The sequence below is a fragment of the Cynocephalus volans genome, chromosome 6, assembly GCF_027409185.1.
Source record: "Cynocephalus volans isolate mCynVol1 chromosome 6, mCynVol1.pri, whole genome shotgun sequence".
NCBI classification, from domain to species: Eukaryota; Metazoa; Chordata; class Mammalia; order Dermoptera; family Cynocephalidae; genus Cynocephalus; species Cynocephalus volans.
The window spans coordinates 49464335-49482582 of record NC_084465.1 but is presented as its reverse complement, the minus strand read 5'-3'; the positions used below and the strand labels follow the sequence as shown (position 1 = coordinate 49482582).

General features: G+C 40.0%; 1 protein-coding gene across 3 annotated transcripts in view; it reads right to left on the bottom strand.

The window, feature by feature from the left end:
• SRPK2 (SRSF protein kinase 2) overlaps positions 1-18248 on the bottom strand; it is a 248378-nt gene that overhangs the window by 66833 nt on the left and 163297 nt on the right. For all 3 annotated transcript variants that reach the window (XM_063098771.1, XM_063098772.1, XM_063098773.1), the window contains one exon: positions 12340-12494. In XM_063098771.1, the coding sequence (XP_062954841.1) occupies positions 12340-12494 (155 nt within the window). The remainder of the gene's footprint in view (positions 1-12339; positions 12495-18248) is intronic.

The following is an 18248-nucleotide window of genomic DNA, read 5'->3' as shown; positions in this document are numbered from 1 at the left end:
GTGGAAAAGGCAGCCACTGGGCCTCAGGCAGCCGGGAAACTTGTGGACCTTCCTCTTGCCATCTCTTAAGGGAGGACCACAGCTGGTGGCCGGTCGTGGGGGCTGACCGCCACTTTGCCCCTGGCAGGAGAGGCTGCCTCATTTACAGGCAACACCTTTGAAGAATGGAGCAGGAAAAGAACTGTTCCGTAGCTGCAAAAGCGAGTCTCTAAACAGGGAACACGGCACTAGGGCTGCTGTGGATGCAGACAGGATCCCGGAGGCCGGGGCCGCGCTGAAGGGGGCCAGCTGCCCTATTCATGATTCGAGGTTTCAGGCCTGCATAAAAGAAGATTCCTGGAAGCGCCGGAGCCGCGCCGTGGGACCAAGAGAGCAGCCGGAGGCGGCAGCGGCCGAGAACGGGGAAGGTGACAAACCAGAGGCAGAGAGTGAGTGCCCGACCTGGCACAGCCCTGTGAGTGACCGCTGACCCGGCCCTGCTCGGGGGGCTGACGTCCACCCGGCTTCCGCCTGCATCACTGGGCCACTCACCGCCCCGGGGCTGCCTCCATTTTCCCATGTGGTGGCAACTCGGGCCTGGCCTGGCTCCTCACTGAGCCTCCCCACTTGCTTGCCTTGGCGCGGGGCTTCCTGGGGCCTGCGGGCTGGCCTCCCCTCCCACTCCCTCCACGGTTCTCTGGCGGGGCTAGTGGCATGGGGCGTCCCCGGCCAGTGTTGGGAGGGCAAGGAAGTACGGGCGGGGCCGACTGTCACTCCACCACACCCTGGACTCTGGCCCCCGGTAAACTTCCTGTTACTGGGAGGCAGATACCATCTCTGCGGCCACCAGTTCAGAAAAACGCCTAACCAATTTCTGGTTACGAATAGTGTGGTAGGAGAGTTCCCAAGTCCGCTTGAACCCGCCGGAGAGCTGACTGCAGGCAGGTGCTAGACTTGGTCCATGCCGGGGGGATACAAAGGTGAACAAGTCCCGAGAAAGATCTACACAGTGCTACAAAGGCACCCAGAGCGAACGGTCATCTGTGCCTAGCAGAAACCTGGTAGACTTCCTGGGTGAGACGGTGCTGAGCAGGGTCTTGAAGGCCCAGCTGATAGACGAGGGTTGAAGAAGACACGTCCTAGCCCAGCCCAGTTCGCACAGAGTGGGGAGACGTGCGGCCAGGGAGGCGGAGACTCGACAGAAACCACACACCCGGTGGGGTCGCCACTGCACGATCCAACAGCCTGGGCCAGAGCACACGGAACAGGGAGAAGTCCTGCACGGGAAGTGAAAGCTCAAAGGAGATCACACACCCTGTGGTACGTGATCCACGAGCCCAGCAGAGTCCAAGCTGACCAGAAAGGTGGCTCCCCGGAGAGGCCCAAGACCCGAGGCAACCATACACACAAGGCACTAGAGGCCAACTAAGCAGCCACGGAGGTAGCCATACCAAATTGGCAACCACAGCAACATCCTAGTTAGTCAATAGTCTCAAACGGGTGGACTGTGAAACCCCCTGCCACAATGAATAAACATCAAAAAAAAGATACCAGAAATACAAAAAGTCAAGAAAGTACACCACCAAAAGTTAATAAATCTCAAACTCTAGATCCTATAGAACAAGAAGCCCTTGAAATGACTGACAAGGAATTTCGAGTGATAATTCTAAGGAAACTGAATGAGATACAAGAAAACTCAGCTAGACATCATGATGAAAGGAGGAAAAGTATACAGGACCTGAAAGAGGAAATGTACAAGGAAATCAATGTCCTGAAAAAAAATGTAGCAGAACTTGCTGAACTGAAGAAGTTATTCAGCGAAATAAAAAACACAACGGAGAGTTTAACCAACAGGCTTGTCGAAGTTGAAGAGAGAACCTCTGAACTTGAACATGGGCTGTTTGAAATAACACAAGGAGACAAAAAGAAAGAAAAAAGAATCAAAGACATTGAAGAAAATCTGAGAGAGATATCAGACAACCTTAAACGCTCAAATATCCGAGTCATGGGTATTCCAGAAGTGGAGGAAAATAGAGATTCCATTGAAAACGTATTCAACAAAATAGTGGCAGAAAACTTCCCAGGTACAGGAAAAATCACAGATCTTCAGATCCAGGAAGCTCAACGATCTCCAAACGTATTCAACCCAAAAAGGCCTTCTCCAAGACATGTTATAGTCAAATTGGCCAAACTCAGAGACAAAGAGAGAATCTTAAAAGCTGCAAGAGCGAAGTGTCAAATCACCTATAAGGGAGCCCCAATCAGGCTAAAATCAGACTTCTCATCACAAACCCTAAAAGCTAGAAAGGAATGGGATGATATATTCAAAATACTAGAAGACAGAGATTGCCAGCCAAGAATACTTTACCCTGCAAGGCTATCCTTCCGAAATGAAGGGCAAATACTATATTTCTCAGACAAACAAAAAGTGTGGGAGTTCACTACCATACAAACACCATTACAAGAAATCCTCAAGGGAGTACTGGTTTGGTTCCTGAAAAATAACTAGCACTGCCATAAAAACCCAAGAAAATTCAAAGCCCACTAGTATAATAAAAATGGCATTCATGAAGAGAAAACAATCAAACAAAAATGCTATCTACGACCTAAGGAACCAACAAACACAGAAAACAAACAGTAAATCAGAAAGCAAGGAACAAAAGACACCTAAGACAAACACACAACCAATAAAATGCTAGGAATAAATCAACACCTTTCAATAACAACTCTTAATGTAAAAGGCTTAAATTCCCCAATCAAAAGACACAGACTGGCTGACTAGATCAAAAAGGAGGACCCAACTATATGCTGCCTACAAGAGACCCACCTCACCCATAAAGATTCACACAGACTAAGAGTGAAAGGATGGAAAAAGATTTACCATGCAAACAGAAAAGAAAAACGAGCTGGAGTAGCCATTCTTATATCTGACAAAATAGACTTTAAACTAAAAACCATAAAAAGAGACAATGAGGGACACTACTTAATGATAAAAGGACTGATCCATCAAGAAGACATAACAATCATAAATATGTACGCACCCAATGTTACAGCAGCCAGATTTATAAAACAAACTCTATTAGACCTAAAGAAGGAAATAGACACTAATACCATAATAGCAGGGGACCTGAACACCCCACTGTCAATATTAGACAGATCATCTAGGCAAAGAATCAGTAGAGAAACACAAGATCTAAACAAGACTCTAGACCAATTGGAATTGGCAGATATCTACAGAACATTCCATCCAACAACCTCAGAATATTCATTCTTCTCATCAGCACATGGATCATTCTCCAGGATAGATCACATATTAGGTCACAAATCAAGTCTCAACAAATTCAAAAAAATTGGAATTATCCCATGTATTTTCTCAGACCACAATGGATTAAAACTAGAAATCAATAACAAACGAAACTCTGGAAACTATACAAACACATGGAAATTAAACAGCATTCTACTTAATGACATATGGGTCCAAGAAGAAATCAAGCAGGAAATCAAAAAATTTATTGAAACTAATGAAAATAATGATACATCATACCAAAACCTGTGGGATACTGCAAAAGCAGTATTAAGGGGGGGAAATTTATTTCATTACACGCTCACTTCAGAAGAATGGAAAGATGGCAAGTGAACAACCTAACACTTCACCTTAAAGAACTAGAAAAACAAGAACAATCCAAACCTAAAGTTAGCAGACGGAAAGAAATCATGAAGATCAGAGCAGAACTGAATGAAATTGAAAACCAAAAAACAATTCAAAAGATCAATGAATCAAAAAGTTGGTTTTTTGAAAAGATAAATAAAATTGACAAACCATTAGCACGGCTGACAAAAAAAAGAAGACTCAAATAACAAAAATTAGAAATGAAAAAGGCGATATTACAACTGATACATCTGAAATACAAGGCATCATTCGAGACTACTATAAACAACTATACGCCAACAAATTTGAAAATCTGGAGGAAATGGATAAATTTCTGGACACACACAAGCTCCCAAAACTGAACCGTGAAGACGTAGAAAATTTGAACAGACCAATAACAATAAAGGAGATTGAAGGCTTTGTTATCAGAAGGCTCCCAACAATAAAGGAGATTGAAGGGTTTGTTATCAGAAGGCTCCCAACAAAGAAAAGCCCAGGACCAGATGGATTCACAACAGAATTTTACGAAACATTCAAAGACGAATTGACACCGATTCTTTACAAACTATTCCAAAAGACTGAAATAGACGCAAATCTCCCAAACATTCTATGAAGCAAACATCATCCTGATATCAAAACCAGGTAAAGATATAACCAAAAAAGAAAACTACAGGCCAATATCCTTGATGAATATAGATGCAAAAATCCTCACTAAAAACTAGCAAACAGAATAGAGCAACACATACGTAAAATTATTCATCACGATCAAGTGGGATTCATCCCAGGGATGCAAGGTTGGTTCAACATACACAAATCAATAAATGTGATACACCACGTTAATAAAATCAAACACAAGGACCATATGATCATCTCTATAGATGCTGAAAAAGCATTTGATAAAGTTCAGCACTCATTCATGACAAAGACCCTCTATAAGTTAGGTATAGAGGGAAAGTATCTCAACATAATAAAAGCCATATATGACAAACCCACTGCCAATATCATCCTGAATGGGGAAAAGCTGAAAGCTTTTCCTTTAAGAACAGGAACTAGACAAGGATGCCCACTCTCACCACTCCTATTCAACATAGTGTTGGAAGTACTAGCCAGAGCAATCAGAGAAGAGAAGGAAATAAAGGGCACCCAGATTGGAAAAGATGAAGTCAAACTGTTCCTGTTTGCAGATGACATGATCCTATATATGGAACAGCCTAAAACCTCTACAAAAAAACTGCTGGAATTGATAAATGATTTCAGCACAGTAGCAGGATACAAAATCAACACACAAAAATCAGTAGCATTTCTTTTCTCCAATAGTGAACATGCAGAACAAGAAATCAAGAAAGCCTGCCCATTTACAATAGCCACCAAAAAAATAAAATACTTAGGAATTGAGTTAACCAAGGAGGTGAAAAATCTCTATAATGAGAACTACAAACCACTGCTGAGAGAAATTAGAGAGGATACAAGAAGATGGAAAGATATCCCATGCTCTTGGATTGGAAGAATCAACATAGTGAAAATGTCCATACTACCCAAAGTGATATACAAATTCAATGCAATCCCCATCAAAATTCCAATGACATTTTTCTCAGAAATGGAAAAAACTATCCAGTCATTTATATGGAACAATGAAAGACCACGAATAGCCAAAGCAATGCTGAGCAAAAAAAATAAAGCTGGAGGCATAACACTACCTGACTTTAAGCTATACTACAAAGCTATAATAACCAAAACAGTATGGTACTGACATAAAAACAGACACACTGACCAATGGAATAGAATAGAGAATCCAGAAATCAACCCACACACTTACTGCCATCTGATCTTTGACAAAGGCACCAAGCCTATTCACTGGGGAAGGGACTGCCTCTTCAGCAAATGGTGCTGGGATAACTGGATATCCATATGCAGGAGAATGAAACTAGATCCATACCTCTCACTGTATACTAAAATCAACTCAAAATGGAATAAGGATTTAAATATACACCCTGAAACAATAAAACTTCTTAAAGAAAACATAGGAGAAACACTTCAGGAAGTAGGACTGGACACAGACTTCATGAATACGACCCCAAAAGCACGGGCAACCAAAGGAAAAATAAACAAATGGGATTATATCAAACTAAAAAGCTTCTGCACAGCAAAAGAAACAACAGAGTTAAAAGACAACCAACAGAGTGGGAGAAAATATTTGCAAAATATACATCTGACAAAGGATTAATATCCAGAATATATAAGAAACTCAAACAACTTTACAAGAAAAAAACAAGCAACCCAATTAAAAAATGGGCAAAAGAGCTAAGCAGGCATTTCTCTAAGGAAGATATACAAATGGCCAACAGACATATGAAAAAATGCTCCACATCACTCAGCATCCGGGAAATGCAAATCAAAACCACACTTAGATACCATCTAACCCCAGTTAGGATGGCTAAAATCCAAAAGACTATGAACGATAAATGCTGGCAAGGTTGCGGAGAAAAAGGAACTCTCATACATTGTTGGTGGGACTGCAAAATGGTGCAGCCTCTATGGGAAATGGTATGGAGGTTCCTCAAACAATTGCAGATAGATCTACCATACGACCCAGCTATCCCACTGTTGGGAATATACCCAGAGGAATGGAAATTATCAAGTCGAAGGTATACCTGTTCCCCAATGTTCATCGCAGCACTCTTTACAATAGCCAAGAGTTGGACCCAGCCCAAATGCCCATCATCAGATGAGTGGATACGGAAAATGTGGTACATCTACACAATGGAATACTACTCAGCTATAAAAACGAATGAAATACTGCCATTTGCAACAACATGGATGGACCTTGAGAGAATTATATTAAGTGAAACAAGTCAGGCACAGAAAGAGAAATACCACATGTTCTCAGTTATTGGTGAGAGCTAAGAATTAATATATAAATTCACACACACACACACACACAAACACACACACACACACATACACACACACACACACACACACAAACCGGGGGGGCGGGGGGGAGAAGATATAACAACCACAATTACTTGAAGTTGATACGACAAGCAAACAGAAAGGACATTGTTGGGGGGGGGAGGGAGGAGGGAGGGAGGTTTTGGTGACGGGGAGCAATAATCAGCCACAATGTATATCGACAAAATAAAATTAAAAAAGAAAAAAGAACTTATAACCACCAACAGTAAATTCTGAATTATTAAAGTTCAACCAGTCTACACGTTTTGCAGATGGACAGTGGACACACATGGGTAAAGGCAATTTGTATATAAGAAAAGAAAGTCATCTATGTTCTTAGTGTGTAAATATTTATATTATTTATCCTATGTTTTGAAGAAGATAGTCCTTAAGTTTCTACAGACACAACGCTGCTCAAACATGTGTAATATATAAGAATTATGAGGTATTACAGATGATTTTAAGAAGATTTAAGACAGAAATGCAGGACCTATATTCTGATTGGTGTGCCCTTCGTGCATGTCAACTTTCTCACACTGACATGCTTTCTCAGACACCTGGGTAACATGAGCATTCTGTTTATCCCTTAGTTGTATCCTAACACTAGAGAGAATCCCTTCACCCAAACACAAAATATTTATTGCACTATGGATGGTTCAAATGTAGGGGGGTTAAAAAATACACATGGCCTTTGACCACAGAGAACCTTTCAGACTAGGGAGATTATAAATGAATGCAAAAATAAATGTATAATTACACACCATGATGAGTGCTATGGGGGTTGGGAGGAGGGGCCCGATTAAGATTTGATTAAGGGTTGGAAGAAGGCATTCAACTGTGTTGAAATCAACATCTCCAGAAATAATGCAAATGGTGAAACTGTACAAAAGTGCCAACTTATCCAAGAATGATTTAAGAGAGCTGTAAAATGGGATCCCAGAGGAGTCAGTCAGTGCAGGAAGCCCGACATAAACAATGTTCTTATAGTCACCATTTACGCGGTGTCTGTAGCAAGTATGTGCTGGGGGTTCTGGAAAAACTTTGGAATGTAAGGTAGCTCAAAGCAGTGACTCCCCTTACACCACGAGTCACTCACATAGCACGTGAGGCGGAGTGAAGTGAAGGGCACTTTGTTGTAGCTTTGGAGTTTTGGAAGAATGGTACATACCTTAGATGACCAAACCATAGCCTTCAATGTGCAGAAAAATCGCCTGATGAACTCCTTAAAGACTTGGAGTTCGAGGTTCCCCACCCAGGGATTCCAACTCAGGAGTGTACAGTACAGCCTAGGAACATTTACCAGGACCCCTAGTGACTCTGAAATCCCCAAATAAGACTCAAAATCTCCCATGGAAGGAGGTTTGGCCATGACACAGAGGCTTTATGCTCAAACTCACAAAGCAATCATGTATTACACGGGCCTCCTAGAGCATCTGTTCACAGGCTGAACCTGTGCCTGACCCTTGTTATTCCTGCTGGGTTTGGAAGTATAATCTGAATAAACTGCACAGCCTCCTGCTCAAGTTGCTGCCCCAGACAGCTTGCCAGAGGTGACATGTAAAAAAGACAGGCAGCGCTGACAGCTCCCTTTCCAGAGGCTGAGGAAACACCCCACACACGAGAGCGGTCAGTCAAAGAGCTAAGAGACCAGCCTCAGTGGGCATGGCATGAAACTACAGATGGGAACAAATCCGAGAGGAACAATGGAACAGAAGCAGGGAAGAAAATAAAATTCATGTATAAGAACCTTCTATGTACCAGGTAGTATGCCACACACTTCACATGTATATCTCATTTTAATCCTCATAAAATCTTAGGTGGTAATTTATTATATTATATCATATTATAGAGAGATATGATATTACTATATCACAGATGAAAAAACCAAAGCCTAAAGGGAGAGGAACTTGCCCAAGGACATAGGGCGAGAAAGCACAGAGCCAGGTTTTGAACCCGGGTTTCTCACACACCAGGCCATAATCCTCCTGGAGAGCTAAGATTCAGAAGGGTAGAAACAAGTTGGCTATGAAGAGAGGAAAGCAGAGTCCCACTCCAAAGAGGATGCCAAGGAAAGCAGACAAGAACAGTGCACAATACTAACCTAGCAATACTAGAACTTTAAATAGTGACTTTTTTGTTAAATCAACTAAGGCTTCACAAGTTTTGAATAAGGGAAGACTTGTAAAGATAAGGAGGTAAAAAGAAGGTGAAAAGTTAAGATATCATTTGGTTGGTCATGAATGATTAAGAAAGGCAGTGACCCAAAGGCTGGCTGCAGCTATTGCTGAATGATGGGGTTCCAGTGACTTCCATCCCTTGACCCCAAAGGGTCTATATTTCCTATGATGAACAAATATCTTTTGTAAAGAGAAAAATAATAGGTGGTGTATCTTGTTGTTGATGATGTTTTACTGTATTTTGGAGAACTGACAAGTGGGTGGCAAGGCAGAGGTTCTCCAGGAATAAAATCAATGAAAACAAGAGGAACAGGTGGAGTGACAGAAGACAAACAAGATACATTAAACAAGGTAAAACTTACTCCCAGCCTGGGGAAGCCATCCCTCCCCTTTCCCCTTCCTGAACAGTTCAGTCCAAAGCCATGAGACAGGGCCAAGCAACAAAGGATATCAGAGCACAAGCTAGGGAAGGAGGGAGGGAAGAGACGACAGAAATGGCAGTGACAGCAACTGCTGACTCTTTACGTCCAAGGAAACTAACCAACTAAGTAAACTTAATGAAGAAGATAAGCACCTTTTTTACTATCAGAGAAACTACAAATATGGAAAGGGAGAAAACTGGGCCGAAGCCTTCAGTATTAGAGTGGAATTAGAGACATCAGATTAAACTCATGGATTTCAATATGTACCTAATACAGAAATACATATAAATGTAAAGGAAGTGTGTAGGTGTACGTGTGTGTCTCCTTAGCTCTGTACTAAAATCTGGAAACAGTGACACCCCACTAGTAATAAGCTTACCTAAAGCCTAGATATTGCTTTCTAAACACTGTCCTTCACTTAAAAGAAACCAGGGCTCCTTGTGAAAAGAGCTGATTCCAGGGCGGGGGTAGAGGAAACCCAAGATGAACCTGGAATATCTTACTGTACGTGAAGGTAAAGAAGCGTCCAAAGAATGATTGGCCCATTTCAAAAGGATGCAGAACCAACCTGAAGGGGCTCCTAAAGGCCAAATTTGAGATAATCCAAGCATTAAAACAAATAAGGAGAGTAATTGATTATAACCCACTAAATAAAAAGGGAAATCCATGAATGAGTGAATCCATCTGAGCTAGAAAGACCACCAGCCATGGGGGCAGAGGGCGTGTTATGCTGAACGAGACATTTATGCAGTCTCAAAGTAACTCTCAACAAAATACTTATTAATTACTAGTGGGAAAAGAGTAATGGAGCAACTGTACAGCAGAGATATCTGGCAGACACCATCTTAACTAAGTGATGACATCAACTCTAATAGAATAAGTCAAAACCACACACCCCCTGACAGGATGCAATGAGAATAACAAAGCACCTCTTCTGTGGTATTCCAAATTGGGAAACACTATACAAAATAATTGGTCTGCAATCTTCAAATATGCCAAGAAAATACTGAGAAACTGTTCCGAATTAAAGTAGATTAAAGAAACACGAAAACAAAACATAATGTGTGATTTTGCCATGGATCCATTTCACATAAAGGGCAATACTGGGCAACTGGAAAAACCTGAATGGAGTCTGAGAACTGAAAGGCAGTAATACATCAGCGTTAACGTTCTGATCTGACGGTTGTATTGTTGTCTATAGGAGAATGTACTTACTGCAGGCAAATATACTGAAGTATTCAGGGGCAATTAAAGCACCGTGTTGGTAACTTAAGCTCAACCAGTTCTGGGGGGAAAAGTTACCTCTTCTATCTATGAATAAAAAAAGGAGAAGGCCACAGTTCTTATCCCAGACATTCCAAATCAATTCCTTGTACTCCCTGAATGTATTTATGTCAGTCATCTTAGATAAAATGTTATGGTCTGTATCATAAAATTCACAGAGTATGGCATTTGTCACATATAATGCTAACTTAGAGGCACAAGTTACTTACCAAATTTAGGGGTATGTGTGTGTATGTGTAAGGAAAAAAACTTGCCATCTCTAACACGCCTTACTGAGGCTGACTTTATTGCTCTAAGATGTTAGAGTTCAGTGAATGTTACCTAGAATCAGCTGGTCTGTGGAATCCTTTCTTCTCAGACCTACATTTGAGGTTTGGATGTCCACTGTGCTGGTCCCCAGAGATGGTAAGGGGTTGAGAGTATTGGTTACATCTTCTGACCCATATACTAAAAAGCCAGGTGTAAGGCAGATAATTTTCATTCCAGCATGGTAGAGCCTCTTTGCTGAAGAAAACAGCTCCTAAGGAATGGTTCCTACAGATCAACCCAATTCTTTGGCCTCAGCAGCAAAATCGAAAGACAGTAGCCCACATCTCCTCTTTAAACAACTTAATTTCCAAGCCAAGAAATGCAGATTAAGAGGGAAGATGGGAAACACCTTCTTTTCTTCCATACTGTATCTTTTCTTTTACTAAATGGCACAGACCTTTGAGGTCATAATCACTATTCAGACAAATGCTAAAAAAGATTCACATTCTCTTTTCTGAGGAAAACATGGATTCGATCAGTACGTACCTGCTCCTATGGAAGAATCAGGTTAAAGTGGAAGATTAGTTCTTAAAGTTTCGTAGCAAATAACTTTCTATTTTTCTTAGCAGATAACTAAAAGTACACTGTTGCTTAACCAACACACAAATGACCTACATCCACTACAAAAATGATGAATTACTAAGATACTATAGACCCAAAGATTCATTGATGCTTTATGGCATGAACACGCGTGCATCTTCTGCCATCTATTCTTACGTAGTATCTGATTTATATTTTTAAATATCTGTAGTGCCAGCTACTCAGAAGCTCAGAATTCCAGGGAACTAAAGTCCAAATGAGTAAGTTAAGTAACAAAGAGGCAGCCGATACAAAGTATGGTGTCTAGATCATATTATTCTCAATATTCAGTATACAACATACTTGCTCCTTTAGGAGTGTGACTATATGTTCTTTGTCATTACAAAGCACCAATATAAGAATACTCCACTTGAATAGTTTCTATGTCTTCTGTGAAATCATGGCTCAAAACATAATCCACTATGTCACACAACAGCAGAACCCACAGAATGTTTTTTTCGTTGAGTACAATGCCAGGAAAGTCTCTCTCTGTAAACAAATGTGCATGCTTTCTTTCCACAGACAATGAATACCATGTAATTCAATGCTATACAGAGAAAGGAATATATAGCTTTAGCAGCCAGAAAACTGGAAGTCAAATGCAATGCACAACAGTTATAATTAGTTCCCCTCAGGAGCCTGGTACCTTCTACTCCGTGTGCTCTCCTTAGACAGTTTATTATTTCTTTATCTTTAATTGTCCTGCTTTATATTATATTTAATTCTATCAGATTCAAATCCTTTTGAAAGTATCTGGAGTATATATATATATATATTCTATCTGTTACAATTCTCTCCTATCTCTTAACATTTTCAGGTATAATTCTATGTTCAATGACCTAAGAATTTAAAATGATATTGACACAAAAAGGCTAATTTAATAAAAACTCAGCAGTTTGCTTCACTAACTCCCCTTGTCCATTACCCCAACGAATGACTGGTGGCCCAGTGGGAAGGCAAGCCCCGCAATGCCATGCTTGGCACATACCTTTGCAGTAGTCTGCAGGGTCCTCTTGCTCTTCATCATCTGATCCTAGGATCTCCTCCTCTGGCTCTGGAGGCGTGGGGTCTGGCAGTGGTGGTGGCGGTGGTGGTGGCGGTGGAGGAGGAGGAACTAAAGGAGCTTTCTGTTGAGGCTCCGGCCTGAAACAGTGGAAAGGAAATTCCTATTTACTTAGAAGTAAATCTTGCATTATGGACACATTAGGAAGTTTCTTAATATGGGGGAAAATAAAACTTGTTAGACACTAAGAAGAAATGACAAGTCACTTCACCCATTTTAGCTGAATTCAAGTAATGTTCCAACATACAGGTCAGGAGATAAAAACTACTCTTCTTAGCTAAGGAGTATTTTTGCAGGCATCTTTTCATTCAGAGCTTCTATGTTTCTTAAGTCCTGACAATGTTATGAAATTTAAGTGAAATGAAAGTGTATTCTATAACATACAACCTTATTAGTTAGAAAACATCCCATAGAGATTATAAAAAGATAGGTGCAATTAGCCCTCAACTTAAAGGGGTTTGTTTTCTGTTATTTGAAAATCAGAATTCCTTTCTGATAGAAATATAGGAATAAGGTTAGGTTTCCAGGATAACTCAAAGCTGATGAATATATACTGTGTGACTACAGTATGGTTATTCTCATTAAGGAATTCAGTTATCTATCAATCTTGCTTATCAAGAACACTGTCTAATACAATACAATCCATATACTTATCCAAGATTTGCAATGGTCATTTCTAATTTTCACAGAAAGGTTAAATGATGCTTAGTATTCTTTAACTATAAAAGTTAGCTGCTGTTTCTAACCATTTCCCAATGGGGACAACATGAACCCAAAGTCTCAAAAGACTGTCCTATCAATGGGACCACTACCGCTCTCCCTGAAGCGTCCATAAAAAGCAGGGTGGGAAAAGATGTGTGGCTGCTGAAGGTGTTCCCCACAGGCACTATCAGTAGGGTGAAATGGGGGTGTGCCTCTACTTCTGGTGAGCAAGGGGAATCCCAGGGCATTGATGTGTGCACGACTGCCATTGTTTTGTTTTGTTTTGTATTGCCTGTCCAGAATACATTCTCCCTTTCTAAAAGTACCAGTATTTCCTATTGGGACAACGCTACTCTGTGCAAGATGGAAGGCTGATTCCAAATTCTTTCTCTCCTCACTGTAGTACAGCCCAGGGCACATAACCAAAATTCACTCTCCAACCCCAGAACCCTGAGGAGGTCACCTGTCATGGGGATACAAGCTCATCCCCAGCTGCTATTAAGAGACAGCGCCTGACCACTGCCCCTTTCTAAGCTGGACCCCTAAATCCTTACAAAATCAGACAGCCCTTACTGAATTCCCTTTAGTTAACTTAACTACAGCTAATGTATGTGGTTTGCCAACAAAAATCCAAACTGCCACAATCAAAGAAAGGGGGTAGGGATGGAAGGCAGCAGAAACACCAAAAGTCATCTTAAAGGCAAATACTGGCAAGTATGACTACTTTGGCAAGACAATAAGCTAAAAATGACTTGAACTGATTGCTACTTGCTAGAATTTATGAACGTTCAAAGTTACAGCTCCCTGAATATAGACATGAGGAGTGCGGTGGTGATAGCATTCAGAGTTAACTGTTCTTCTCGTGATGGAGCACTGAAACGGAATAATCACACACACACACACACACACACACACACACACACACTCTTCCACAGTACACCCAAAAATTCCAACAGACCTTATAGAACAGCCATAATCTTTTGAGCAGCCTTCAAATAAATGCTCATTTTCTTTTTAACAGACATGCCCTTAATGAAAGTAGAATGGTCCCAGGCCAAAGAGTTCAGAAGAGGGGGAGGCCACAGAGGAACTGCTACAGTTTCGCACCTCCCCAGAGGGAAGAGAAAGTGAGAGATGGTGTCCAAAAGGCACCAACTACCCATCCTTTGTGGGTGTGGGTGGAATCTATCTGACAGATTCACTCAATCAAAAATACTTTGAAAGTTGCCTGTTTCTTCCTAACTTGGAAATTTTATGTGAAAAAATGAGTAGATTCTCTGAATTTAAAAGAAAATACATTGTATTCGCTGTAGAAACTACTTAATGAAAAGAAATGGAGGGTCTTGTTCTATTAGCACAGGGCAGTACTGTGCTCAACACTACTGACATTTGGGCCAAATAATCCATTGTTGTAGGGGCTGTTTTGTGCACTGTAGGATGCTTAGCGGCATCCCTGGCCTCCAGCCACTACAGGTCAGTAGCACACCCCCATCCCCCAACCAGTTGTGACCATCAAAAATGTGTCCGGACATTGACAAATGTCCCATGGTAAGCAAAATCATGCCCACCAAGAACCACTGCACTAGGAGTATTTTCTTTATACAGCTTTACCTCAGCGCAGTAGATGTATCTGTGATGAGGGAGAAGAGATTCTAATCTTCACGGCCCATTTTCTTTCTCACTTGAGAGGCTCGGCCACCTTCATCCATAATGTGTGTCTCCTTATCCTTTACAAAACTGCTGAGCTGCCCACATCGCTATGTGAGCAGGCACTTCTCAGCCCTCCAGTGAGGGCCACATTGAACAGGCAAGCAGAAAGCTCCTCAAATACCAGCTCTACCAAGTTAAAGGGATGAAAGAGGGTGCCCTGAAGCACAGAGGAGGTCAAGTAATGTTGATGCAATATTTCAACTGGCTATTATATCAAAACATCTATAACTATGCTGCGCAATACAGTAACCATGGCCATAAGTGGGAACTGCGCACCTGAAATACGGCTAGTCCAAATTGAGATGTGCTGTAAGTGTAAAATACATACTAGATTTTCTAAGACTTAGTACAAAACAAGAGTAATATATTTTAATTAATAATTTTATATTTATTACATGTTAAAGTGTTTTGTACATGAGTTAAACTGTATTATTAAAATTAATTTCACTTGATTCTTACTGGAGGAGGAGTGGCTGGCTGGTACCAGAATATGAACCCTTGACCATGATGTTATATAACATTGCACTCTAACCAGCTGAGCTAACTGGTAAGCCCTCTTTTTACTTTTTTTTTTAACACAGCTTCTAGAACCTTCTAAACCACAAGGAAGATGCACACTGGATTTCAACTGGATAGCACTACTCTAGACCCTTCAGATTCACCCTGTACCAGAGGGGCAGCTCAGCCTCACTTTCAGAGATTCCTGGTCACACCGTGGTGACTATTTTTTTTATGATTTCTCCTAATGACCTGCTTCCTACCAATTATCACCAATTCTCAAATCATTTAGTTCATCATAGCAAGTCTCAGTTCAATGTAACCACAAAATACTGTAGCCCCAAATCATTGATGGATGGATGCTACAACATCCGTCTTTGTTACTGCCTATCACATCAGAAAACTCAGGTACATTTCTCCTAGGGCAGATACACAGAAGAAAAAGCCATGCCCTGCCATCTTAAGGCTGGCTTCTTTAGAGTGGTTTCTGGTAGCTTCTAGAGTACTGCAAAGCCTGGTTAAATCTCAACTGTCTAAAAGATGAAGAGGTGACAGGTACATCAAATACACATTCATGAAGTATATCAACAGATTTAAAAACAACAAGTTTCATCAGTCCTAATGAAAACCATCAAGAAGCTATTTCATATAAGAATTACTAGAAACACATGAGTAGCCAGGGGTGTGGGGAGAACCTACAAATATTTTCAACAAGGGTGCCAAAACAATTAAATGGTAAAAATAGTTTTTTCAACAAATGGTACTGGGACAAATCACTACATGCAAAAAAATGAGGTTGGAGCCCTATCTCACACAAACATAAATATTAACTAAAAATGGATCAAGGACTTAAATGAAAGACTTAAAACTATAAAACTCTCAGATTAAAAAAAAAAACAAAAAAACCCACCTAGGAGTAAATCTTCATGATCTTGGGTTAGGCAATGTTGCTTACTCATACAACACCAAATACATAAGCAATAAAAGAAAAAAATAGATAAACTGGAATTCATCAAAATTAAAACCATTTCTACTTCAAAGCACCATCAAGAAAATAAAAAGGCCTCTAAATGTCAAAAAATATTTGCAAATCAAGTAACTTATAAGGGACTTGTATCTAGAATACCAGAGGTCTTCAAAAAGTTCAAGGAAGAATTTGTATTATCTTTTAATTCAATTTTTTCACAAACCTTTTGAAGTACCCTCACATAAATAAAGAACTCTTACAACTCAACAATAAAAAGACACACCAATCTAAAAATGGGCAAAGGATTGGAACAGACATTTCTCCAAAGAAGACACAAATAACCAATAAACACATGAAAAGATGCTCAATGTTGTTAGTCACTAGGGAAAAATAAATCAAAACCACAACGTGATAAACCATCTCACACCTACTGAGATGGCTATAATCAAAAAGTCAAACAATGACAAGTGCTGGGGAGGATGAAGAGATGGCAGCCCTCATACACTGCTGGGGAGAATACAATATGGCATAGCTGTTTTGGAAAACATCTTAGCAGTTCCTCAAAAGGTTACAGTTACCATGCAATTGGGCAATTCCACTCCTAAGTATATATGCAAGAGAATAAAAACATATATCCTTACAAAACATATGCCCATGAGTCTTCACAGCAACATTATTATTCATAATAAACAAAAGAAACAACCCAAATGTCCATCAACTGATAAATGGACAAATAAAATGTATCCATATAATTTAATATCACGCAGCCATGAAATGGAATGAAGTTCTGATACACGCTACAACATGGATGACCCTTGAAAACATCATGCTGAATGAAAGATGCCAGTCACAAAAGACCACAGATTGTATGATTCCATTTTATGTCAAATGTCCAGAGTAAACAAATTTATGGAGACAGAGTAAATTAGTGGTTGCTTAAGGTTGGGAGCAGGGGTGAGGCGTGAGGATAGAAGGAGTGAAACAGGGATTGACTGTTAATAGTCTTGTGGTTTCTTTTAGGCGTGATGAAAATGTTTTAATGTGGTGATGATCATACAATTCTGAGAACACACTAAAAAATACTGAACTGTACACTTTATTTTTTATTTATTTATTTTTTTTGGTGGTTAGCCAGTATGGGGATCAGAACTCTTGACCATGGTGTTATTAGCACTGAGCTCTAACCTAAACTGCACACTGTTTTTGGGGGGTGGAGCTGGCTGCTAGGGGGATCCTGTACACTTTAAATGGGTAAACTGTATGATAGAATTGTACCTCAAAAAACTATTTTTTAAAAATGAAAGAAACAATCTATTCAGCTATATATTTTAATATCCAACATTATACCTTTATAAAGTATGTGCTTCCCCCCAAATTAGAAATATCTATATTTAGATTTAAGCAATCTGTAAGCATGGTGTCTTTTACAACTGTTCGGCTACATTCGTAGTAATGTAAAAAGTAAAAAGTAATAGGTAGTTCTTTAAAAAGCAGACTTATATTCTATCTTATGGCCCAAAGTTTGTACAAGATGCTAATTTAAAAACATGTTCTCATATAACATAAGAAATATACTGAAATGCAGTGATGGAAACAAAAAATTTAGAAAACAAAATTTCAACTAGTCATTTATATTCTTCACAATGAACTTATTTATTTTGCCCTACATAAAACACAAATAAATAGTCTAATCATTACTCCAAATGGGGCTATAATATAAATGCAGTGTAAGAAAACAAAATATTTTTCTTTAAACGCTATACTATAATACTAAAATTATTTCATAATGCTTATCTACTTCATATTATATTTTGCATGTCCTCTTGCTCAATCAGAAAAGGAAGGAAAAACTGAACCAACCCAACAAAATGCATGCATCATGTGTTCTAAATTGCCATGGTAACCAGATGCAAGTTCTGATTTCCTTCCAGCTGCTAATGTATACTTTTGAACAGAA